Raw genomic sequence first — 27,930 nt, forward strand, 5'->3', positions numbered from 1 at the left:
GCATTCATGAATTCCAGCTATTAAAGGACGATGCTCAAAAAGGGGAGTGATAGTTAACAGGTTAAAACAAAATAAAATAACATCAAATTCTATAGCGACGTGACGCAAACATACGTGTTTACGCTCTTGCGTCACTGGAGCGCAGCGGATTATGGTTAACGGAAGCAAGATGGCGGAGGTGACAGATGAGGGTAAGAGGTTTTTGTGTCTTAAATACCTCTTCATCTTTTCCATACCCGTTTATTAACTATAATGAATCATGTTATGATGTCTTGGGCTGTTTGGAGTTGAGAGACCGGGTGCTTGCTTACTGTTGCTGATTTAATTACGCAGTTTTATCATTTAAACGCACCGGCCTCAGTCAGAGACAGAACTAATGTTTACATACATTTGTGTTTGTTCATATTCTCTGACAGACGTGTTTTTATTACGTACAGGTATATTTGTTTCTGTTTATATGCAGGCATGTACATTTCTAGTATTTTCATCAGTTTACACTGGTTGTTGTAAATGCGTGTAGAGTTATAGTTATCTGCGGTTTTTTGGTAGTTTGTGGCAGGAGTGGATGTGTCAAGTTTAAACACGTTGTATATACATTTCGTTTGAGAAAGTCAAAGCTGTGATGTGTGCAGCGAGTTTAGGTGCTGTTTTGGATGCCAGTACAGCAAATACACACGGAGATTCATATTGTGCGTCAGTGAACCACTGGAACACTGCTCCTGATCTTTACTGAAGACACACTGTCTAATAACTTTAATGAACGTTTTTGTATTAGCCTATATGCGGTGAAAACGAGAATAGAGGGACACTTAAAGATGTAGACACAATAGTGTTTGTACACAGCCACTCTATAATGGTAAATCCACCCACCTCTCTTTTTTCTAATCCCCATAAGTCATAATCAGTGTCTCAGAACAAGTCGTTTGCAAACTCTAGCTTTTTTTGACGTCACAAATACTTAGGCCCCGCCCATGGTATGCGCATGACGTCATAACTGTTATGACTAGGGATGGTCATTTTTCCAAAATATTGTATTCGAATATTTGGGCTCAGAAAAAAAAAAACCCCGAATATTGGAATATTCATTTATTTAAATTACCTTAAACAAGAAGGATTTTTTTTTTTTTTTAATTCATCAAGAGTTTGTAACCATTTCTGAACAAGCATACGATTAGGCAATATACACAAGAAGCTTACGTTATATCTTAAGCTTTTCTTTTAGTTCAAAGCATTAAACAATTTGTGCAAACAAAAAAAAATATAAAGAACAAAAGCACTTAAGCTCAAGCAGCGCGAGCTAGAAAAATGCTAATAAAGCAGACAGCGCCAGTTATCGTACAAAACGTAATGCACTCGAGACAGTAGCCTATATGGTTATTGTTTTCATATTGTTTCACATGTTCATGTTGAGAAAAACAATAATATTATCGACATGCTCGCGTGAGAAAACGAGCCACGGTGACAGACGTTGCAGAAACAAGATAACGATAATACATAACAGTATGCTAAGCTAAGTTTCTAACAGCAGCACTTTGTTTTCTGTTCGTAAATATGTCTCCTTCGACGAAATTTAAAGAAAGCATGTGTCTCAAAATCATTTTGCTATCAGATAAGTTATCTTCTCGGCTCACTTTGGGTATAGCTACGCTTAGCCTACCTGTCGTGAATGCAGTGATGGACCGCTGTCTTTCCTCATTTCATGTGCTTTCTCAATATGGTGATGATATTATAACTCGGTTTAAATAATTCATTTGATCAAAAGTAATTCCATTTTGTAAGATCATTTTCATCCAAGTAATTCCAAACTTCGCGAGGCAGACGACAACATTATGTGACGATCAAATAAAATAAACTCGTTAAACACACTCCACAGCGCCACCCGGTGCATTTAGTTATAACTGCGAGTTTTAGTGCTTAGGATTTATCATGGATTCACTGCATTTACGGTCAGCAAAGCAACATAGTAAAATTCAAATAGTATTTTTATTTTTTGAATATTAATTACAGGTCGAATATTGTGCACACCCCTAGTTATGACTGCGGTTAGGCCCACTGAGTGGCAAAAGACTGAGCGGCAGCATTGGTTTTCAGCGTGAATGCCGCGAAAAACACACAAAACACATCCAAAATGGGAAATAGCTTTGCGACTGACTGTACAAATAGCTTTTTACAGACTGCTGAAAGCTACAGAAAAAAGAAGCAAATGGATCACTGCAATTCACAGAAACTATACAAGTTTAAGGGCTTGACAATATGAAGATATAAGTGATTACGTGGTTTTAAACCTACCTATATTGTAGTTATATAAAATATTCACAGTCAGATTTGCTTTATGTATTTCCCCAGCGTCGAAATCAGGCACATATAAATGTCAGGAAACACGATTCCTGGCTGCATGTCAACATCCATGGATTAGGTTTCTTTGACATGTTATAAGGAACATTTCGAGCCCAAGGTTTAGAGTAATCGTTTGTTTTACTCATGTTTTCGCAGTTTCCCCTATTAAATCTAGTCATGCAGCAGGTTCTTTTGCCACTCAGTCCAGCTGAGGTAGCGCGTTCCTGTGGGAAAGTGACGTCGATGCATACCCTCTATTAGCATAGACCCCGCCCTGTTTATCTCCTTGCGAAGTTTATCTCTGTTGAGAATTTAACAGCAGCATTCAATTAAGAAATGTATTCTTATTAAAACTTCTAAGTTATTCAGTCAAGAGCAGTGGGTGATGATCTTCTGTTTTTCTTTTGTTGTTTAATTCATGTTAAAGGTGCCCTCGAATGAAAAATTGAATTTATCTTGGCATAGTAAAATAACAAGAGTTCAGTACATGGAAATTACATACAGTGAGTCTCAAACTCCATTGTTTCCTCCTTCTTATATAAATCTCATTTGTTTAAAAGACCTCAGAAGAACAGGCGAATCTCAACATAACACCGACTGTTACGTAACAGTTGGGGTGTACGCCCCCAATATTTGCATATGCCAGCCCACGTTTCCAACATTATAAAAGGCATTAGACAAGGGCAGCCAGTATTAACGTCTGGATGTGCACAACCAAATCATCAGACTAGGTAAGCAAGCAAGAACAATAGCGAAAAATGGCAGATGGAGCAATAATAACTGACATGATCCATGATAACATGATATTTTTAGTGATATTTGTAAACTGTCTTTCTAAATGTTTCATTAGCATGTTGCTAATGTACTGTTAAATGTGGTTAAAGTTACCATCGGTTATTATTGTATTCACGGAGACAAGAGAGCCGTCGCTATTTTCATTTTTAAACACTTGCAGTCTGTATAATTCATAAACACAACTTCATTCTTTATAAATCTCTCCAACAGTGTAGCATTAGCATTCAAAATCAGAAGTAAACAATATAACAGTATACAATACTCACATAACCCGACGCATGCATGCTGCATGCATGACGAACACTTTGTAAAGATCCATTTTGAGGGTTATATTAGCTGTGTGAACTTTAAGGCACTGTTTAAGGCAAGCGCGAGCTCTGTGGGCAGAGAGCACGAGATTTAAAGGGGCCGCAGCATAAAATGCTTTATAATGATGCAGGTTAAAAAAATTAATTAAAAAAAATCTATGTGTGCGCTCAGAAAACTTATATTACATCTTTTAAAAATATAATCTAGGGCACCTTTAACAATATGTATAACAATAGGTACTGTATATTACACTGCTTTCACTTTAATACACAGATCTAATATACACAGGTTATTTATTTACTATTTATGTTCACAGACATAACCAACTGTTTTTGACATAACTTTGTGTGCATTTGACAGTTAAAGCGCAATAACATGTGAAAGAGACTTTAGTTTAATACTCACAGTACACGCCAGCTTTCTGTGCACGTGCTTCAGGTGTGTGCGCTCAGAAAACCATATATCAGAAATTTAGACTGATATTGCTTTAAAAACACATGTAGATAATTAACTTTCATGATGATGAAGAACTGCAGTGTCACATGAGCGTGGCCACGAAAGAGAATCAAGAGATTATAATAAAAATGTTTTGTTAGTTTTTGGCAGAGTATCCGAGGCACGAGTTGTACAGGCTCCGCCCTCTTCTGGAAAGCGGGGTGGGGAAACGGCAGCTCATTTGCATTTAAAGGGTTAGTTCACCCAAAAATGAAAATTATGTCATTAATGACTCACCCTCATGTCGTTCCAAACCCGTAAGACCTTCGTTCATCTTCAGAACACAGTTTAAGATATTTTAGATTTAGTCCGAGAGCTTTCTGTCCCTCCATTGAAAATGTATGTACGGTAGACTGTCCATGTCCAGAAAGATAATAAAAACATCATCAAAGTAGTCCATGTGACATCAGTGGGTTAGTTAGAAGTTTTTGAAGCATAGAAAATACATTTTGGTCCAAAAATGACAAAAACTGCGACTTTATTCAGCATTGTCTTCTGTTCCGGATTCCATTGAATTGATTCCATTGAATTGATTCCATTGAATTGATTCCATTGAAATGATTCCATTGAATCCTTTCATCTGTCGGCGTTGGTAATGCACTTTTACGTCGCCGTGGTTGTTTTTGGTGTTTAGGACATCTGCGACATGCACACTTACGCACCATTTTAAAAAATATAGCAATACCAAAATACAAACAATGTAGAATAGCTTGAATACAGCGTGCGTCTCCCTCAGACTGTAAACGTGAGTCGTGAACCCGGATTGACAACAGACCCGGAAGAGAATACAATGCTGAATAAAGTCGTAGTTTTTGTCATTTTTGGACCAAAATGTATTTTCGATGCTTCAAAAACTTCTAACTAACCCACTGATGTCACATGGACTACTTTGATGATGTTTTTATTACCTTTCTGGACATGGACAGTCTACCGTACATACATTTTCAATGGAGGGATAGAAAGCTCTCAGACTAAATCTAAAATATCTAAAACTGTGTTCCGAAGATGAACGGAGGTCTTACGGGTTTGGAACGACGTGAGGGTGAGTCATTAATGACATAATTTTCATTTTTGGGTGAACTAACCCTTTAAAGATACATGCACGAAAACAGCATGTTTTTCCTTCCACTCAAAAATGGGCATTTACAACACGGTTATTATTGTTATTATCATACATGTTATTATCTATATTCTTTGTTTAACATCTAGTCTAATATTCTTTTAATTAATTTGTTTATCCAAAACTAGAATATTATTGTAGTCATATTGATATTTTAAAAACAACACAGCTGTAGCCACCAAATCAATTCCCCATGGTCAAAATCAAGCCCTGCCCTACATTTCTTCTTGTTAGAGAAGCCGTTTCACTCAAACATGCGTCACAATAGGGAAGAAAACACTATCGCATCTTCCATTTCATGCCGACTTTAACAGGTCATTTGTAAATATGTATGTACACTGTGAACTTTGTCGTTTAAAACAGTTGTCACAGCTGTTTGAATATAGGCTATACATATATTTTTGAATTTAGACGCGAATGATCAATATGATTATTGATAAGAGTTGATTTTGAGAACCAAATCAGTCAGATTCCTGAGCGAATCATTCAGGCTGTTTTTTATTTCAAAATTAGATTGACCATTAATTGATAACTCACTGACTTTCATAATATTAAAAAGGGTCAGAATATTCTGAAGAAATGTAGAGAGCCAAACAAATTTAATAACATGACATTAGTTTTGCATGAACTGTTCTTTTAAAGTTGTTGTGTTTGTAAATTGGTAAGCTTTGCCTTTTTATTTTTTATTTTATTTAGGTTATTTATTCTTGTCATGTCTGTCTTATTTAATTTTAACTCTCCTGCTTTTGCCACCACATTTTATTTAGTGTTTTCTCTCTGATGGTTGGAAACAGAAGAGCTTAACTTCATCCTGAGGAGGGATCAGACAGCAGCATGGCAGATGACAACGGTGAGTTGTATTGGCGAACGGATGAAGAGATGATCTCTTCTGCAGTTCTTTAGTGATATTATTGGGACAGTCATTGCAGTTTGTTCAGGAGGATTTTGAACAGTCTGATTTGCGCTCTCAGAATCATTCATTCAGTGATAATGGACTGAGGTTTTAAATTGGGTCAGTGCACGGCATCAGAGCCTGTATCTAGTAGATGTGTTATAGATAGTTATCTCTGCAAGCCCAGACACAAGCAAATGAAGCCAGAAATGTTTCCTTTGGGTTTTCAGTTTTTTAGTCCATCTGTTTGTAACCGTTTTTCCATTTCCCTCATGAGTTGTTTGGCTCTCTGTTTCTGGGCTTTGTTTGCTCAGTGCTCATTTGTGTGCTTGTCTCCAAAGAATGTTATAAATCTAAGATATTGGGCCTCGTTTATCAATCTAATGTAAAAATGAGTGCAGATCTGATCTGATCTCTTTCTACAAAGTCAGAATGGAAATTTAATATAAAAATGATGATTCAAAGAAATGACTTTACTGTGGGAAAATAATTGAGTTGACATTAAAAAAATGCATATAATAAAATACATTTATAATCAACATTTCTCACACATTATCTGTTGTAGAATGTTGTAAAATCAGAAAGCAGCTCACATTGGTTTTGGTACAGAGTGATTAATTCATTCACTGACTCTTGTTTTTCAACGTGCAGAGAAACCTGCTGTTGCTCCTCCAGTGTTCGTGTTTGAGAAGGATAAAACACAAAAGGTAAGACCAGCACTTCAGTTCTTATGGCATGACTCTGATCACACCTGTCCAATACTGGCTTTAAAACACTGATTCTGTCCCCCAGAGGTCAGCTGAGGGATCCAGCACAGAGGATGGAGAAGGTGAGTTGGAGTCTTTTTACAGTCAACAGAAGATATTATTGAAACAATGAATTTCACAGAAGAAATGCTTGGAACATATTTCACTCTATAGTCAGATGAAAAAAAAGAAAATTAGGTCTATATACAGTCAAACCAAAAATTATAGACTTTTATATATATATATATATATATATATATATATATATATATATATATATATATATATATATATATATATATATAATATTTTTTTTTTTTTTTTTTTTTTTTTTTTTTTTGGTATATTTTTACTAGTGAGTGCAGGACACTATATTTCATTTATGTAAGTGAGGATAACAAAATAAACTGTGACATATTATACCCAAAAATTCTTCATACAGTAATAATTTGGAACCAAAAATTATTTAGACACTTTGACCTGACCATGTTTTGCTTAAGTGTTATCTGACATAATTAAAATTAATAATTAATTAATTCTGAGATCTTGTCATATTTTATTACCATTTTTGTAAACTATAGTGAATAAACTGTATTAATGAATGAAATGTTTAAGGTGTCTGAATAAATTTTGGTTTGGTTTGGAGAACATTTTTGCGGCTTTCTGTGCACACGCTTCTGAGACTGAGCTAAACACAGACAAGCAAAGTGAACTTTGAGCTTTGGGTATTCGCCTAAGCAGTCAAAAACACATAAAAATATGTTGAAAAACAACAGAAAAGAAAATCACTTACTGCTCTTGACCGAATGAATTTTGTAGCTTTAATAAGAATCAAAGCAAGTTTACTTCTTACAGTGACTATGCTGTGTTTTATTTTACATTTGATTATTCAATTTCTGTAGTAGGCTGTTAGCTGAATACTTAAAGACTTGAATGAAAGAATTTAAAAGCACTGTTTGTTGAATTTGTATCCTTTTCTTGTGGTTTGTGTCCTATTGTTTGTAATTAGCTTCTTAGCTTTTATTGTATTACCAGGGTTCCCACATGCCTTGAAAGTACTTGGATTTCAGACATATGAATTCAAGGCCTGGAAAGTACTTGAAAACAAATATTGGTCATTGAAAGTCCTTGAATCTGGTGTTCATGAAAGAGTGGGAACCCTGTATTACTGTCTGTTTACTTATTTTCAATAATTTTTCATTTTCAATTTTATTCGGCTGTGGTTCTGCAGTTGGCATCAAGAATTGTCAATTTTTGGTAGGTATCTATAATTCAGATTTAGCAAATTTTCAGGAAATTTATACTTCATATTTATTGGTAAAATAATTGTGCTTATGATTTTTTGCCGTAATTCGAGCAGCCCTAGCACATTTCACAACCAAATCATCTTGATTTTGTTTGATTCAATAAATTAAAATGAATTGCTTGCTAAAATTAAATTAAGAAAATAAATTGAAAATAAATTAAATTCTTTACAGCAATATAACTACAATTTAAATGCTTAAGGGTGGAAGAATGCTTAATTGTATTGAAAATATTATTACAGTGCAAAAGATCCTAAAACAGTCTTCATTTTCTTTTTGAAAAATGTAATTCCTTTGAGGTGAAAATGTGCTTCATCCATTGAGTTCTGAATTAATTTATGCATGTGTCTTTAAAGTTTAAATGTATTTTCTTTTTTTTAATGTATTCTGGACTCCGTTATCCCCGCTGTTTCTGCCCAAGACTCTGATAAAGAAGATGGTAGTTACAGCCCTGTTGCCAAAAGAGGAAGAACATCACCATTTACACAGTTCCCACCATCTCATTCAGGTAATCCAGAGATTTACACCTGGAAAATAATTACAGATCTTTATAGTACATTAAAGGGCTTCTTCTGTTTCAGCCTAGTTTCTTTGACACACTTTCTTTTCCATTTTGCAGTTTCTAAGAATAATGTTTTCATGCCATCCAGTTTCTGTCAGTCACCAACCGGAAACTCCGACTCAGAACCTGGTGAGACTTGCTACAATGTGCTACATACTTATAACAATTCACTAGGGGTGTGACAAGACAGTTAGCTCACAAGTCAAGACATGGGATTGAGTTCATGAGAACGAGACAAGATGAGATTTTTACACAGTATTTTTAGTGACAAAATACATGACTAGAAAAATAGCCTGAAGCTGCATTTGAAATGTTTTAACTAATCATCTTGTAAAGAATGTAATTTCCGTTCTACTTTCTTAGTATGAATTATCATATGCAGTAAAAGACAACAATACTCAAGCACCGTAAAAGGGTTTGCCACAAACTCAACTGACTGACATCTCTCCTGTATGATTTCACATGAGTCTCTTCAGACCTTTCTGTACATGATTTATGAGCTTCTTACAACTTTTGACCTCCTAACTGAACTCCTTTTCCACAAATTGATCATAGAAACAAAAACAGTATAAATAAAAATGAATAAGTTTTATCTTTGTCTTAAGTGCAAACAATAAGTGCAACCATAATCAAAGTACTCTCTCAATATTCAGTGTGCAAATAGAGACCAAATATTTCTTCAAGCATGCATGAAACAGAAGAGATGATACAGAGCTAAGCCACAGCTCAGCCTTAAGATAGCTTTCACATTGAGAAATATTTGCATGCATCAGGGAGCCGCTTTCAGAAATGCGGGTTGTTGTGTTTCACTTTCGCTTTCGCGATCGCACGTATTCTGTGAATAGGGTGCGGTGGTGCTGAGCTTGTATTCTACAAGATAAGACATTTGTCAAACGCTTAGGCTCTGTTGTGCAACAAATCCTCCGCCATGGTCTTGTCAGTCATCTCGTCACTTACTCTCGTCACGTGATCAGTGAACTCTGATTCCTGCTGCACTACTGGTGTTCGATGAGTTAGATGGGATTGAAGCGACTGTTAACCAACTGAATTAAATGTTTTTTATATCTATTAAAACAAAATGACCGTGGAGGCATAATGTAAACGTAGTGTTAGCATATACTATCATAATTTCACCCTCACACTCAGTCATGGCAATATTGCGAGACAGCTTTTCACCTCGCCACATTTTAATCTCGCAAGATCTCGTGACAAGATTTTGTCACACCCCTACAAGTCACACATTGTAAGTCAATATGAAATGGCATCCTCAGCCTGTTTTACATTCATAATGTGACATTTATGAGTGCAACAGGATGTCCAGTAAGAAATTTTATCCATGCTCTAAAAAATAAAACATTGGTTCAACAAAAAAAAAAAAAAATGTTAACGTTTTCCACTAGAATTTTTAACTTAAGCCAATTGGGAGAATTACATTAATTCAAAGCAATATTTTGAGTTGATCCAACATAATGTTTTAAGTAAGGTGAAGATGCATTTTTACCACAATAAAAACGCATTTCTAAGTAACATGAACTTAATAATTGTCAACATGAATGCAACTATTTAAGTTGATCCAACATAATGTTTTAAGTAAGGTGAAGACGTTTTTTTACCACAATAAAAACACATTTCTAAGTAACATGAACTTAAAAATTGTCAACATGAATGCAACTATTTAAGTTGATCCAACATAATGTTTTAAGTAAGGTGAAGATGTTTTTTGACCACAATAAAAACATTTCTAAGTAACATGAACTTAATAATTGTCAACATGAATGCAACTATTTAAGTTGATCCAACATAATGTTTTAAGTAAGGTGAAGACGCTTTTTGGACACAATAAAAACGCATTTCTAAGTAACATGAACTTAAAAATTGTCAACATGAATGCAACTATTTAAGTTGATCCAACATAATGTTTTAAGTAAGATGAAGACGTTTTTTAACACAATAAAAACACATTTCTAAGTAACATGAACTTAAAAATTGTCAACATGAATGCAACTATTTAAGTTGATCCAACATAATGTTTTAAGTAAGGTGAAGACGCTTTTTGGACACAATAAAAACGCATTTCTAAGTAACATGAACTTAAAAATTGTCAACATGAATGCAACTATTTAAGTTGATCCAACATAATGTTTTAAGTAAGGTGAAGATGTTTTTTTACCACAATAAAAACACATTTCTAAGTAACATGAACTTAATAATTGTCAACATGAATGCAACTATTTAAGTTGATCCAACATAATGTTTTAAGTAAGGTGAAGACGCTTTTTGGACACAATAAAAACGCATTTCTAAGTAACATGAACTTAAAAATTGTCAACATGAATGCAACTATTTAAGTTGATCCAACATAATGTTTTAAGTAAGGTGAAGACGTTTTTTTACCACAATAAAAACACATTTCTAAGTAACATGAACTTAAAAATTGTCAACATGAATGCAACTATTTAAGTTGATCCAACATAATGTTTCAAGTAAGGTGAAGACGCTTTTTTTACCACAATAAAAACGCATTTCTAAGTAACATGAACTTAAAATTGTCAACATGAATGCAACTATTTAAGTTGATCCAACATAATGTTTTAAGTAAGGTGAAGACGTTTTTTTACCACAATAAAAACACATTTCTAAGTAACGTGAACTTAAAAATTGTCAACATGAATGCAACTATTTAAGTTGATCCAACATAATGTTTTAAGTAAGGTGAAGACGCTTTTTGGACCACAATAAAAACGCATTTCTAAGTAACATGAACTTAATAATTGTCAACATGAATGCAACTATTTAAGTTGATCCAACATAATGTTTTAAGTAAGGTGAAGACGTTTTTTGGACACAATAAAAACGCATTTCTAAGTAACATGAACTTAAAAATTGTCAACATGAATGCAACTATTTAAGTTGATCCAACATAATGTTTTAAGTAAGGTGAAGACGCTTTTTTACCACAATAAAAACGCATTTCTAAGTAACATGAACTTAAAAATTGTCAACATGAATGCAACTATTTAAGTTGATCCAACATAATGTTTTAAGTAAGGTGAAGACGCTTTTTGGACACAATAAAACGCATTTCTAAGTAACATGAACTTACCAAGCACCGCTTGTCACCATGATGGTAAATCTCCAAAAACCCACATTAACAGAAACTCTTCTAAATTAGCATAACAAAACACTAATTACTGCTAAATCTCCCTTACCATTAATCTTGTGCAAAAAACATTATATAACACTTAATTTTAGCATTTACTCTCCCTTTCAAGTGCCATGGGCAAAGCATGATGGGAAATATAAATCCCAGCCCAGTTTCACTTAACTTAAGTTTGTCTAAATTAAAAGAAGTGTTCATACAACTCAAAACAATGAAACGCATTTACACGTCATCAGATTGTATTTTACATTAACAGAACTTAAAATTAAATACATTTTTGATTAACTGAAAATGTTAAACTGTGACAAGTGATAGTATATCGAATCAATAGGCATAATTAGTGTGTCATCCAAGCTCAATAAAATAACAAGTAAAAAGTCTAACAGCATTTCAGAACTTTATTTTTTTATTTCACAACAATATATATATTTAAGTAATGAATAAAGGTCCCCTGAATTAGTTTTTAGAGTACATATGGAATTGATCAGATTGAGAAAAGTGGTCTGTATTTGAGGGAAAGTCGTTTCAGAGAAAGTTATTACACTTTCAAAGTTTACAAAGAGAAACATTTGCACAAGACATTTGCTTAGGAAAGAAAGCAGAGTCAGTTTTAGTTTCATGTTGACAGATTTTCTCAATTGTTTTGTTTTTTCCCCCATCAGAAGAGAAGACTGTGGGGTTTCGCCTGAAGCCCCCGACACTGATCCATGGCCAGGCGCCGAGCGCTGGTGAGTCAGTGTTCAAACATCTGCTGTTTTGAACAGTCTGTTGATTAATGTCTTGTTGTGGCACTTTCATAAGATTGCTTATTTACATGATTCCTCCACAGTCACCATTTGAACTTTCAGTACCGGAGACCCTCAGAGGGCCTGAGATCTTGAGGGATGTTGAGTTAAGAGCGATCATTATTTGATTGATTCGTTTCAGGTGTCCCCAGCCCCAAACCCAAAGAAGCCCAGCGCAGCATTCTGCGACCTCCGGTGCTGCAGCCCCCTCCGGCCCGAACCCCCCCACAGAACAGTGAGTGCATTGGATGAATATCAAATAAAGTAGATCAGCTGAAGGAGAACTACAACGTGTAACAGCCAAAGTCTGTTGTTTCACCAGACATGAGCAACAGCAGTTCAAACGGAGTGAAAAACCTCTCAGATGGAGGAGCTGAATGTGAACGTAACTCGGAGACGTCTGCTGCTGGCACACAGGAAAATGACGTGTCATCGGTAAGAAGTGAATCGAACCCAAATCCCAGACAGCACTGTTATCTACTTATTAAAGTGCCCCTGTTATGCTCTTTTAAAGGTTCCTAGTTTTGTTTTGGAGGTCTCCCACACAACAGGTTTACATGCATCCAAGGTGACATTGCACATCACCTCATTTCTCAAAGACTCTTGTTTGAAGATTCAGTCTCTCTTTCCGCCAGCCTACTCTGCTCTGATTGGTCAGACAGTTTGTTGTGATTAGTCTACCACTTACAGCGTGTGTCAGAAACGAAACACCCTTTAGCATATCTGAATTTCAGCTCCGGAGGCTTCCTCAGCACTTGTATACAGTGATACAAAGAGTATAGATGGCGTCAGTTTGGCCGTATCAATTCCAGATCGAGTGCTCATTTTTTTCGGAAGTGCATGCCAAGCATCTTTACAACATGTTGACAACACGAACCAAACTCTTCCAGTCTCAGCAACAGCTATAGTTTTTAAGGGAGGGTCAAAGTAGACATTGTTCATAATGAAGACTATAGGCTGACATTATGCAAATTTGTTACATAGCAGGGAGTGAGACTGGAATTGCTACCTTTTTTCTTTTAGGAGACTATAAATTTATTTATAATATATTTGAACATTAAAACTTTTACATTCACAAACGGCTATATTACACACTGTATGAAAGGTGATATTCGAAAAAGCATAATAGAGGCACTTTAAAAAATAATTAATAGCAGTATAATGATTTGACAATCAGTGTCCAAATACTTTTTATATTAACTTTAAAAAGTATATTAACCTGTATCATTTCAAACATAGCAAAAATGTTTTGCTTAAAGTGTATTTGTGCAGTATTTTTTAATTAAATCCCATTTTATTTAATATTTTGTTATACTGAATTTGAATATTTGAAGTGAGGCTTAAGTGTCCACATATTTTAATGAAATGTTTAAACTGTGTTCTTCATATTCTAGAATGTAAGCATGTTTGAACACAGCATGGGCTACGGTCCAAAGGCCAGACACTTTTAGTTTTAGTTTACATGGCTGTGACTGTTGTTTTTTTTTTTTTTTTTTTTTTTTTTTTTTTGGCTGACCCAGTACTTTTAGTTGAATCTGTGACGCATTAATACAGAACACATGATCTGATCACACTTTTAAACTTGAATTACCTTTTGTTATTTCTTTTAAGATAAAGAACAACAGTACTTTGGGGGAAAAAACAGATGACAAACCTGAAGAACACGGTGCTCCGGTTGAGGCCGGTTTTGTATTTGGACAGAATATGAGGGACCGAGCAAAGGTTTGATTCATCTGAGTCTGATGTTCTCTGTGTGATTTTGTCTCATTCCTATTAGAGCTGGGTTATATGTTGGATATTTACAGTACAGTGATTTTGCTGTCAATATAAAATGAAACAACTTTTTGAATGATTTTAATTAGCTTTTTATTTATTTATTTAGTTTCCGTATCCTTCTTTGACTTGAATATGAAAGCATTTAGATAGCTCAATTCATTCAATTCATTTAGTGAATCAGTTCAAACTGTTTCAATGAAGTGATTCAAAACTCTGCTTCAGACTTTTGCTTGCATTATCAAGCAAAAAATGTTATAGAAACCACCATATAATATGATTTAGAATAATAATAATAAAAAAATACCAGTTTAGAGAAAAAGTTTAAAGAAATTAATACTTTTATTCAGCAAGGATGCATTAAATTAGATTTCATTTTTGGGTGAACTAACCCTTTAATTAATTGAGTAATTAAATTATATTTTAAAATATATTAAAATAGAAAACAGTTATTTTAAATTGTAGTAATTTTTCACAATAGATCAGTTTTTACTGTGTTTTTGTTAAAATAAATGCAGATTTTGGTGAGCATAAGAGGCTTTCAAAACATTAAAAACTTTTATCTTATAAAAATCTTACTGTCACACATACATGAAATCATTAAATATATTTTTCCCTCATGTTTAAGAAAAAAACTATAAACAGTTGGGGAGAACATGCCTTAATTTTTTTTAAACTAGGTTTGATAATGGTTTAGTTTTAAACATTTCTACGTACAGTAGGTTTCAAAACAGTTTGATTGATATGATTAGTTACTGTTAGAAAACAAACTGCTTCAGAGTGAATACTTAAGAGATATTATGATTATGAAACAATAGTTTTCACTATAGTTTAAATATAGGGAAAAGGTAAAGATATAATTTATCTATTTATCAGTCCTAATTCTGAATAAATATCTGCAAATCAGAATTTTTAATGTTGCTTATTAAATCTGAATATGTAATTATTCAGAAGTAAAAAAAAATGTTTAGTTTTATTGGTTTTGGTGTTTTGTTTCATTAAAAGTGAAACTGTGTTTGCTGCAGGTGGGTAACAGCTGGGACTCCTCTCAGAATGCTGATTGTCTTCTGGCAGAAAATTCTGAGGAAACAAATTACTTCTTGCAGTGCACCACTTCTAGGTACTGCAGTTCAAATGTTCATGTTCATTTTAAAGACATTTTACAGATCTCCTCAGGCAGAAACTTGTAACTTTTCTTGGCATCTATTTTGTTTCTTTTAGTGCACAAAAACCTGACAACAGCAATGCCAACAGTGTGAAGTTTGTCTTTGGGCAGAACATGTTAGATCGCGTCTTGGTAATGCAATAAATTCCTTTCTGTTTGTCATAATCTGACATGCTCAAGTTATCATAGATCACAGTTCCTGATTATCAAGACTTTGTATATCACTCAATCCCACCCGTACTGTATGCTTCCAGACACTGCCGAAATTCAGCGCAGAACTACCAGGGGGCAGCAGAGAGTTTCAGTCTGAAATGGGCCTGTTCAGCCAGCTTTCCTCTTCACAAGATCAAACCGTGGAGAAGAGTATGTGTTCCAGACTCAATCTTGACCTGACAGAAATCATGTTGAGTTTTGAGACTAATGCCTCATCCTTACTACGTGCAAAATGAGAACACCACAGCATCAAACAGTTTTTCTATCCACACTAAAAGCTAAATGCTGTGTGAAGTGACAGTAATTTCATTTTTTTATACAGTGAGATTTTCAACAAAGTCAGAAGCATAATCACATTTTTTTTTTAAATATGATAACCATATGCAACTATTTCATGTTTCATAAATGCATGTTTCATTTATAAATGATTATTGCTGCTCACCCGCTTTTAGTGCATGTTAATATTGTGTGAAAATGCATATTTTTAAAATCAACTATGACTAGTCATTTAAAGGGGTCATGACATGAGAAATCAAATTTGCCTTAAAATATAAGAGGTCTTTATATCATTAAAACATCCTTCTCATTATAAACAAAGCATTTATTTCATTAAGTGTTGTCACACAGGCAAATACATTTGCATATGACTGCCTCCAGAGCAAGACATCGACAAATAGTTTTACATCATCACACCATAGGCCCCGCCCACTGGCATTCAGTCACATAACGGATGACATTTGCCTCACTGGATGCGAGCGTCATGTGGAAAGCAAATATAACCCATTATAATCACTGACGCTTTTTACCTCGATACAGTATACAGGTGCGCAATTAAATTTCTGACATACTCCATGCACTTGAGTCTGTAAACAAGGACAAATTGAAGAGTGAAAGAACGCTTGATTTGACACATTCTGTTTAAACAGCTCGTTTGTCTCACTTTACAGAATTCAGAAGGATCAGTGTCGAAAACAAGTGGATGGTTTATTTTAATGATGTCCCAGATTGCGTCGGAGGATTATATGTTTGTTCGGAGCATTTTGTCTTGTCAGCGAGGCACAATGTAATGGAGAGTTTGCAAAGAAACTTTTGTTAAAAGTATTGCAAATTATGGTTTTATTTGGATAAAATTTTCAAAACACTTATTCTCATGCAAAAACGAGTGGCCGTTGATACTGTTTCCTGTTTCCTACGTTAGCCAATCATAACGGCAGCAGTTTACTGACAAGCTTTAAAGGAGCCTCCCGTTAATCAGACAGAGGGTTGGAATGAAGATTAAAAAAAGTTTGTCCTCATATTTTTTAGCATTATAAATAAACCACAAGGAACACACATATACATATGTGTATGTGTATGTGTGTGTATATATATATATATAATATATTACACATACACATACACACACACGCATACACATACACATATACATATACATATACATATATGTATATGTATGTATATATATATATATATATATATATATATATATGTTCAAAAACAGCGGAGCACAGAATAATAAAATTGCCTTGAGACATCTTAATGAAGGTTTTTGAAATGTATTTGTCACTAATCATTTACATTACATTTACATTATCCAAAGTGACTTACAATTATTCACAAGAACAATACTGGGTAGTGACTGATAACATGAAATCTGGATTACGTAATCAGATTCCAAAAATTAATTGTTATTAGATTATATTACATTTTAAAATACTCGTAATCAGACTACATTTATTTTTTATTGATTACATGATTATATGTACAATGGCAGGAAATTATTCATAATTCATTGATTCTCCCTATTACAAGATGAATAGAATTTTTCAAGTCTTTTTTAGTAATTGTTTTATTTTGATTGTTTTCATTTTAAAATAATTTATTTTAATTTAAAATTATGATTTAATTACTCAAAGGCTTTTCATTCAGTCTGGAAAACCCTGACGTAATGTAATATTTAATGTACTTCATGTTGTTGATAAAAATGGAATAAATCTTCTTTTCTTTGTATTTTTATATCAATATGGTACAAGATTATCCTATTCAAATCAATGTGATAAACATGTTAGGTCAAAAGTAATCTAAAAGTAATCATGAAGTAGTCAGATTATATTACCTTAAATGTGTAATGTAATGGATTACATTACTAACTACAGTTTTTGTCATGTAATTTGGAATCCAAATTACAAGTAATCTACCCAACACTGCATAAGAACTAACAGATTTCTTAATGAATAAATATATAAACAATTGATATCAAGTATCTGATGTTAAGTAGTTTTGTAAATAAATTACACTGCCATTCAAAAGTTTGGAGTTGGTAAGGTTTATTAATATTTTTGAAAGATGTTTCTTCTGCTCACCAAGGATGCATTTATTTGATCAAAATTCAGTAAAACCAATAATAATGTGAAATATTAATACAAAATAACTGTTTTCTATTTTAACATACTTTAAAATGTAATTTTTTCCTGTTACACCTTGCTCAAGAAACATTTATTATTATCAATGTTGCTTAATATTATTGTGAAACTGTGATACTTTTGTCAGGAATTTTTGACATTGATCAGTGATTTTGATCAATTTAATGCATCCTTGCTGAATAAAAATATTTCTTTCAAAATAATAATACAAAAATCTTAATGACCCCAGACTTTTGAATAGTATTTTGTTACATTTTCTACCATTTTATTACCATTTTCTTGCACCACAGTTTAGGAACCACTGCACTAAATCATTAAAGTTAATTTAAATAATTCTATAATGTGCTGTAGGTGACGACCTGAAAGAGTCTCTGGAGGAATCCGCAGCACGACATGAAGCGCACAAATCCCAGAAGTGTTTATTAGAGCGGGTGGAGGTCAGGACAGGAGAGGAGTCTGAGAGCAACGTGCTGCAGGTGAGAGCAGCTCTCGCATCTGATCGATATAGATGACCTTGATGAAAACGCATGAGGAGATGATGCTGCACTGTCCTGTGTTTTTTCAGATGCAGTGTAAGTTGTTTGTGTTTGAGATGACGTCTCAGTCGTGGGTGGAGAGAGGATGTGGAGTGCTGAGGCTAAATGACATGGCATCAGCGGATGACGGCACCTTACAGTCCAGACTGGGTAATGATGTTGTAAAAGCCTTGGTCGAATCACCTTCACACTTTACAGTTTACTGTGAATTTGCTGGAGTTTTGATGGTGGGCGTGTGCCAGAGTAGAGTGGCCAAAGACTGACATTTAAAGGAAGAGTTCACCCAAAAATCAAAGTTTCGTCATCAATTACGCATGTCGTTTCTGTGAACCACAAAAGAAGGACTAACACAGAATATCTAATCTTTTTTTCATACAACTTGCTCTATATTTGAAGTCTTACGATATACACAACAGTTCAAAAATTATTTTTATTTTTTTTAATGTTTTTGTCATTTATGCTCACCAAGGCTGGATTTATTTGAAAACGGTAATATCACAAAATATTATTATAATTTAAAAAATAACTTTTTTCAATTTTAATATATTGCAAAATTTATTCTTTTATTCATGTGATCAAAGCTGAATTTTTAGCATCATTACTCCAGTCTTCAGTGTCACATGATCCTTCAGAAATTATTCTGATTTGCTGCTCAAGAAATCAATGATGAAAACGTGTGCTGTTTAAATATTTTTTTTAAATTGTAATACATTTTTATTTCAGGATTCTTTGATAAATATAAACTTTTGATCAGTTTAGTAATTCTCGCTGAATGAAAGTGTTAATTACATTTACAAAATGTTTTACTGACCCCTAAACGATTATTTCAAAACAATTTAAAGTGAGCAGATGTGATGCAAAAAAAAAAAAAAAACAACTAAAATTTATTGGATGCTCCTTTTACACAATATTTATGCAAAATACATTAAAAATATTCAAAAACAGCAGATTTTTATTAGAGACAAAAGGCCCTTTTCCTCTAATAATGGTAAGGAACGGTTCCAGTTGTTTTTCCACATGAGCCTGGTACGTCACGGCAAGATTACAAACCGCCCATGGCCTGGAATGCTAACCGTGCTGGTAGAATGCATGTACTGACATCGTAACTCAGGATTGGTCCAGTGGTGTAATGTAACGAAGTAATAATACTTTGTTACAGTACTTAAGTATTTTTTGGGAGAATCTGTACTTTACTTGAGTTTTTATATTTGTGTCAACTTTTACTTTTACTCCACTACATTTCCTAAATAAAATGTAAGATAAATTTTTCAAAGCATTTTCGTTACTTACTACAAAATAAAGTTGGAAGAACACAGACTACAAGCAAACATGTGCAAACAAGTGCTCGCACAACCGCGGTTGATCTTATTTTCCGGGTCATGTCCGTTGCTGGAGCGGCTGAGAAGAGTGCGCTGTCATTATACAGTACGAGAGTGACCTCTAGAGGTGAAATAAAAACTAACACTGATGCCTCGAAGAGTTTGTTTTGACACGTGACGTGAGGCTGCGCACTGCACAGAGCAGGACACTTCAAAACGATTTAAAACGGACAACAAAACGGCATGTTATGCAGTGTAAACTACAGTACATGTTTTCATATCATTATAAAGTAATTAGTTTGTTGAGTAGATGCTGCATTAGTGGAGAACTGCAGTATGATTGCCGTCGAGGCTGAGAGGATGCTAGTACCTCAAGCGGTTAAAACTATGTGACGAAAACACCAACTGTTTAATGTCACGATTGTTACCATTCATTTGCATTAGTTTATATCCATTTGTTCACTGTTATGCATTCATTATCCAGCGAAGTTGCATATTTAAACTGTTTTCTCATCATGCAGCGACAGAAACATAACAAATCAGAAATATATTCAATTTCAATTCATTTTTTTATCGGCACTGTAACACATATTTTGATTAGATAATCATCAAGTTTTCTAAAATAAAGGCAAATAATGTGTTAAAGTATACATATAATAGACCCATGCTATGCCTTTGTGTGTAAAGATGGTCATTTTTAAGCATGACTGTTTGGATTTATATGAAATAGTAACACTTTACAATAAGAGTCCATTTGTAACATTAAATAAGTTTAATAAAAGTATTCTTCATTTTTAATTTAAAAATTTACATTTTAACATTTTAAAGTTGTCTCTTACATTAGTTATAATGCACTATGAATTAACATGAATGTATAATTAATATATTAGTATTTTTTATATTTAAAAATTACAATAAACATTTAGCCAATTTTTTAATTCAAAGAAACAAAATGTAAGAGAGTTAAAACTGAACACAATCTTACTGCTCAAACTGTGTATAGAACAATTTTTAATAATATTTTTGTGCTCCTTTTGTATTTTACATTTACTTGCACTTTTACTTTCAATACTTAAGTACGTTTAATATCAAAAAAATACTTTTCGTACTTAAGTATAAACTAAAACTTTTACTCAAGTAACATTCTAAACAGTGACTTTAACTTCTACCAAAATCATTTGCTGGTAAGATATCTGTACTTTTACTCAAGTATGTTTTTCGAGTACTTTATACACCACTGGATTGGTCACTTGTCTCTTGCATGGCTGCTAGTTTCTCTGTCGCTGACTAAGCATGCTATTTGAATGACGTAAACAAATTAATAATAAAATTAAAAGAAATATCCCATCCTCCTCTATAACACGGTCGCCCATTACATCTCATATCATCTGTAAACTCTCACGTTACCAAGTCAATGCCTGATGCATTTGTATTAAATTCCAAAGAGCTCCATTATCAGTCCCACACTGGAAAATGAAATCATATCCCTACCGGCTGGTCCGGATCGGCACAAAATAGAACAGTTAAGCAAAGAGAAAAGTTTGGCCCAACGGTGGAAAACTGACTAAAGCTGTCTGCAGATTTTATAACTGACACAAGGGGGAGCTAATACTTCTGTTTTATAGGCCATGTGTGCTTAATCAGTGTCTGATGCCAGTAGTCTCAAAATGTCCAAATATTGGTCAATTAATCACTTTGTCCTATATACCGGCCTATAACTGTGTGAAACTTGTAGTTCACTAAAATTTGCAACATTCCCATAAAACATGTTTGGCAGACACAAGTTTTAAAAGGAGCACAGGTGTAATTCATTCTCATGCAGTGGAGGGACTCGTTGTCTATAGTATTTCTGTTTACTGAGAACTGATCCCGGTGTTTGTTTGTGGCTTGCAGTCATGCGGACTCAAGGAAGCCTTCGAGTGATCCTCAACACTAAGCTTTGGCCTCAGATGCAGGTGGATAAAGCCAGTGAGAAGAGTCTCAGAATAACAGCCATGGACACAGAGGAGCAGGGCGTCAAAGTCTTCCTTATATCTGTAAGAATGATTATAGTCGTAATGAGAGGCTGTGAGCAGTGAGTGTTATGTTGTTGGTCTTATGTGATCCCGTCTCATCTCTCAGTCCAGCTCTAAGGACGCTGCCCAGCTCTTTGCAGCTCTGCATCATCGTATACTGGCGCTGCGGAGCATCAGCGGTCAGGAGTCTGAAGGCCAGCCGGCTCTCCCTGACGGAGAGGTCATCCGCTTCAGCGACGACGATGAGTCCCGCACGCCCCCCAAAGCCACTACGCCTGATCTAGGTAATCTTTCATATCAAATTCTATGAGTTTGTGGTTGTGGCGGTTGCCACTAAAGATGGTTACTGTCTACATTGGTAAGGTGCAGAATTTTTTTGGGGGGTATTATCAGTAACTACTTCAAAGCAGACATTCTTAATTGATTTTGGTTCAGGACCCAGATTTCACAAAGGACAGCCCAGCACAAACACACACACACACACACATGATTAAACACGATTAAAACATTGGCGTTTTTAATATTTTTATATTGTTATAATTTCACAGTTACTCTCCAAATTAACATAGAAACAACTTAAAAACAGTATATTTTAAATATTTGCTGTAATGGCATATTTTTATAAATGAAGGCCAGTATCACTGATACTAATACAGCTACTGATGATGTCTCTATGAAAATGTTTTTTCTTTTAACTTTAATGATAGACATTAAACATTACAGTACAAGTGAAAGCTATCTGTTTCAACATTTATTAGGCTTTAAAAAAAATAATTTTAATTTAAGTGAATTTAAAGATACCCTAGAATTAAATATTGAATTTATATTGGCATAGTTGAATAGCAAGAGTTCAGTACATGGAAATGACATACAGTGAGTCTCAAACTCCATTGTTTCCTCCTTATGTAAATCTCATTTGTTTAAAAGACCTCCAAAGAACAGGCGAATCTCAACATAACACCGACTGTTACGTAACAGTAGGGATCATTAATATGTACGCCCCCAATATTTGCATATGCCAGCCCATGTTCAAGCCATTAGACAAGGGCAGAACGTCTGGATGTGCACAGCTGAATCATCAGACTAGGTAAGCAAGCAAGAACAATAGCGAAAAATATCAGTTATTATTGCTCCATCTGCCATGATCCATGATTACATGATATTTTTAGTGATATTTGTAAATTGTCTTTCTAAATGTTTCGTTAGCATGTTGCTAATGTACTGTTAAATGTGGTTAAAGTTACCATCGTTTATTACTGTATTCACAGAGACAAGAGAGCCGTCGCTATTTTCATTTTTAAACACTTGCAGTCTGTATAATGCATAAACAACTTCATTCTTTATAAATCTCTCCAACAGTGTGTAATGTTAGCTTTAGCCACGCAGCATAGCCTCAAACTCATTCAGAATCAAATGTAATACATCCAAATAAATACTTTACTCACATGATCCGATGTATGCAAGCAGCATGCATGACGAACATCTTTGTCATCAATTCATCCATTTTGAGGGTTATATTAGCTGTGTAAACTGTGTTTATGCTGTTCAAGGCAAGTGCGAGCTCCGGGGGAGGGGAGCACGAGAATTAAAGGGGCCGCAACCTATATATCGGTGCATAGTTAATGATGCCCCAAAATAGGCAGTTAAAAAAATGAATTAAAAAAAATCTATGGGGTATTTTGAGCTGAAACTTCACAGATAGATTCAGGGGACACCTTAGACTTATATTATACCTTTAAAACAACATTCACATAAAGCTATTATAATAAATGTCATATTTACCTGTGGCCTTTCTACCTGTCTAACTGGTCAGAAATATACATAAATTAAATAAAGTTATCAAACATTTTACAGCCTTAACTGCATAAATTAGAAATTAAATATAGATTAATCCTTATTAAAACTACAATTTTCTCTGTTACCTTTGTTCTTTTATTAACATTAAAGGATTAGTTCAATTTAAAATGAAAATTACCCCAAGATTTACTCACCCTCAAGCCATCCTAGGTGTATATGACTTTATTCTGAGTTATATTAATAAATATCCTGACACGTCCAAGCTTTATAATGGCAGTGAACGGGGGCAATGAGTTTGAAGCTCAAGAAAGTGCATCCATCCATTATAAATGTACTCCACACAGCTCCAGGGGGTTAATAAAGGCCTTCTGATGCGAAGTGATGCATTTGTGTAAGAAAAATATCCTTATTTAACATGTTATGAAGTAAAATATCTAGCTTCTTTCTGTTCAATTTACGAAGAAAGTGTAATACCTCTCACAGTTCAAAACGCTTACACTACGCCCTACGCCTTCGCTTTTCAACTTACGAAAAAAGAGTAACTGACGTGACATAATTCTGGGTGTCATTGTTCATTCAAGTGCGAAAGAGAACTCAGTACTGGCATGCGTCTTTCTCTGCAGACGAGTCACAAAGACATGACATTCACAGACAGCACATTCTCGTTTTTCTTGTGGCACTTGAATGTCCTTAAATGGAAATTTGAAAATGGCATAAAATAGGAATGTCAATTTACATAAATTCCCTTGTTCGATCGTTGTTTAAATTAATGATCAATTAATCGTTAACCTTAACCTGTTAAATCCAAAGCGGGGGCGCTACGAATTAATCATGTTACTTAACAACCACTTGCTTAACCAGCACAAAATAGGAGTTGTTTTAAAGCTTAGAAGCTTGGCTTTATAGTGAATACAAACCCGATTCCAAAAAAGTTGGGACACTGTACAAATTGTGAATAAAAATGGAATGCAATAATTTACAAATCTCATAAACTTATATATTTTTTCACAATAGAATATAGATAACATATCAAATGTTGAAAGTGAGACATTTTTAAATGTCATGCCAAATATTGGCTCATTTTGGATTTCATGAGAGCTACACATTCCAAAAAAGTTGGGACAGGTAGCAATAAGAGGCCGGAAAACAGGTGGAGGACCAATTTGCAACTTATTAGGTCAATTGGCAACATGATTGGGTATAAAAAGAGCCTCTCAGAGTGGCAGTGTCTCTCAGAAGTCAAGATGGGCAGAGGATCACCAATTCCCCCAATGCTGCGGCGAAAAAATAGTGGAGCAATATCAGAAAGGAGTTTCTCAGAGAAAAATTGCAAAGAGTTTGAAGTTATCGTCATCTACAGTGCATAATATCATCCAAAGATTCAGAGAATCTGGAACAATCTCTGTGTGTAAGGGTCAAGGCCGGAAAACCATACTGGATGCCGTGATCTTCGGGCCCTTGGACGGCACTGCAACACATACAGGAATGCTACTGTAATGGAAATCACAACATGGGCTCAGGAATACTTCCAGAAAACATTGTCGGTGAACACAATCCACCGTGCCATTCGCCGTTGCCGGCTAAAACTCTATAGGTCAAAAAAGAAGCCATATCTAAACATGATCCAGAAGCGCAGGCGTTTTCTCTGGGCCAAGGCTCATTTAAAATGGACTGTGGCACAGCGGAAAACTGTTCTGTGGTCAGGCGAATCAAAATTTGAAGTTCTTTTTGGAAAACTGGGACGCCATGTCATCCGGACTAAAGAGGACAAGGATAACCCAAGTTGTTATCAGCGCTCAGTTCAGAAGCCTGCATCTCTGATGGTATGGGGTTGCATGAGTGCGTGTGGCATGGGCAGCTTACACATCTGGAAAGGCACCATCAATGCTGAAAGGTATATCCAAGTTCTAGAACAACATATGCTCCCATCCAGACATCGTCTCTTTCAGGGAAGACCTTGCATTTTCCAACATAATGCCAAACCACATACCGCATCAATTACAACATCATGGCTGCATAGAAGAAAGATCCGGGTACTGAAATGGCCAGCCTGCAGTCCAGATCTTTCACCATAGAAAACATTTGCCGCATCATAAAGAGGAAGATGCGACAAAGAAGACCTAAGACAGTTGAGCAACTAGAAGCCTGTATTAGACAAGAATGGGACAACATTCCTATTCCTAAACTTGAGCAGCTTGTCTCCTCAGTCCCCAGACGTCCGCAGACTGTTATAAAAAGAAGAGGGGATGCCACACAGTGGTAAACATGGCCTTGTCCCAACTTTAAGATGTGTTGATGCCATGAAATTTAAAATCAACTTATTTTTCCCTTAAAATGGAACATTTTCTCAGTTTGATACATTTGATATGTCATCTATGTTGTATTCTGAATCTAATAATTTGAAACTTCCACATCATTACATTCTGTTTTTATTCACAATTTGTACAGTGTCCCAACTTTTTTGGAATCTGGTTTGTATATGGAATATGACCATCACTTAACAAGTGCTTTTAAATTTACCGACATATTAGAAGTGCTCTGTTTTCATAGAGTGAAAAAATAACTGCTTTACATGAAAATGTGATCATAGTACTTAAAAAATAGACGTGTCATATCATTGAAAAGTTCTCAACTAACACAATACAACAATCATATCTGTTTCATTTAGAGAACAAACTTTACCAAGTATTTGTGTGAAAAAGTGCTGCTGACAAACAGTAAAGAGTATGCACGTGATGCTTTTGTGGCACGTTTTGATTTGCAACATCGCAAAACATTAGCAAACCATTGTAGATTGCATATCTTTATTTAGAGCAGGTGGTCTCGAACCACAGACTGACTTCCGGGATACGATTGTGTCGTGATCATGACACAGTATTTTCCATCGTCATTTGAAAGTTCAACCAATTGAAACTGGATCTCTGGTATGGTGGGTAGGGACGATGTGTAGAGACCGATTGGTTTGATCGCTCTTATTGACAGGTCTTGATTTACCATGCTCCAACTTGATACATGTGTTTTAAACTAGATTTGTTAATGATATACTTTTTTTTTTTTTAAAGAATATTATGTTAAGAATAGTATGTTTTACAAGAAAATATTATATTAAGAAGAATATGTTATCTTTATTTTGAATATTTCTACTTCAAAATTTCATGTTTACTTGTGTTACTTGTCGATTCTTTGTAATAATTTTATTTAATAATTTTAAGAAATTTACTAGAATTGTTTCTACACCACACTTTTTGAGTTTATACTTGATTATACAGTTATTTTTGTTATTATTTGGGTTCCACAACACATTTTTGTATTCATTTTTATCTGTTCTTGACAAATTTAATCCGCTTTTTTTTCTTTTTTTTTTCTCCAGGTATCCCAGAGGCTGGTGTGTGTACATCCACAGGTGACACACAGTGCTGAGCCTGCTGCTGATTTCTATTCCACAATGCCTCACTGCAGCCCTCTGATCAGCTCAAATACTATGCAGGTGTTTTTCTCCAAACTCCTTCAGGTGTACTGTAGTCATGTGTTCAGCTGGTTTTATTTATTGCATTTTTAACAGCAAAAAAGGACTGCACACATAACACTCTCAATGTCATCATATTGATGAAAACGAGAGGCTCTTAGTGTTTTAGTAAACCGTCAAGATTTTCCATTCTAAATATGATAACTCATTTATGTGAGACTTAATTATTCCATCCCCCTCGAGTGGAAACAGAAGAGAGTGCACACAGAAACCAAACACGGATGTGTGTTGTCCCATCTCAGTTTCAGCTGCACTGTTAAAATCATCCCTCACTCCTCACTTTAGATCTCAGAAGGATTTCAGATGAGTCATGGGATGCGTAAGCAGCATTTATTTTACTTTGTAGTTTGCTCATAGAGTACAATGTTAAAAGAGAGCTGCTCTTATCCAAGTAGAGTTTAGTTAAGAGAGTTATATAAACATTTCAGAATCAGAAACGTTCAAAATGCAGCTTTAAGTGGACCTCATTTATTACATTATTCATATTATATCAAATTTGTTTAGTCACTTTAAAAGAAAAGTTTACCCATAAATGAATATTCTGCCGTGACTCTCTTGTCGTTTCAAAGCTGTATGCTGTAAAAGTTTTTGAGGGTTCTGAAAAATGAACAGAATATGGGTTTGGAATGACATGAGGGACAATGTTCATTTTCGGTGA

General features: G+C 34.6%; 1 protein-coding gene across 2 annotated transcripts; it reads left to right on the plus strand.

The window, feature by feature from the left end:
* Nucleotides 1-72: 72 nt before the first annotated feature.
* On the plus strand, nt 73-27,930 carry ranbp3a (RAN binding protein 3a). Of its 2 annotated transcripts, none has more exons than XM_048172110.1 (18): nt 73-191; nt 5,824-5,906; nt 6,600-6,655; nt 6,741-6,777; nt 8,420-8,506; nt 8,618-8,689; nt 12,383-12,448; nt 12,648-12,740; nt 12,828-12,940; nt 14,117-14,227; nt 15,304-15,398; nt 15,500-15,575; nt 15,698-15,806; nt 18,431-18,555; nt 18,645-18,765; nt 21,828-21,970; nt 22,056-22,233; nt 27,117-27,930. In XM_048172110.1, exons 2-18 carry the CDS (start codon nt 5,891-5,893, stop codon nt 27,164-27,166), a joined length of 1,548 nt encoding a protein of 515 aa, XP_048028067.1. In that variant the 5' UTR covers nt 73-191; nt 5,824-5,890; the 3' UTR covers nt 27,167-27,930. The 2 variants fall into 2 exon arrangements, with proteins under 2 accessions (XP_048028067.1, XP_048028065.1); XM_048172108.1 differs by having other exon boundaries at nt 116-191; nt 8,389-8,506.

This window comes from Megalobrama amblycephala, linkage group LG21 (genome assembly GCF_018812025.1).
Source record: "Megalobrama amblycephala isolate DHTTF-2021 linkage group LG21, ASM1881202v1, whole genome shotgun sequence".
NCBI lineage: Eukaryota > Metazoa > Chordata > Actinopteri > Cypriniformes > Xenocyprididae > Megalobrama > Megalobrama amblycephala.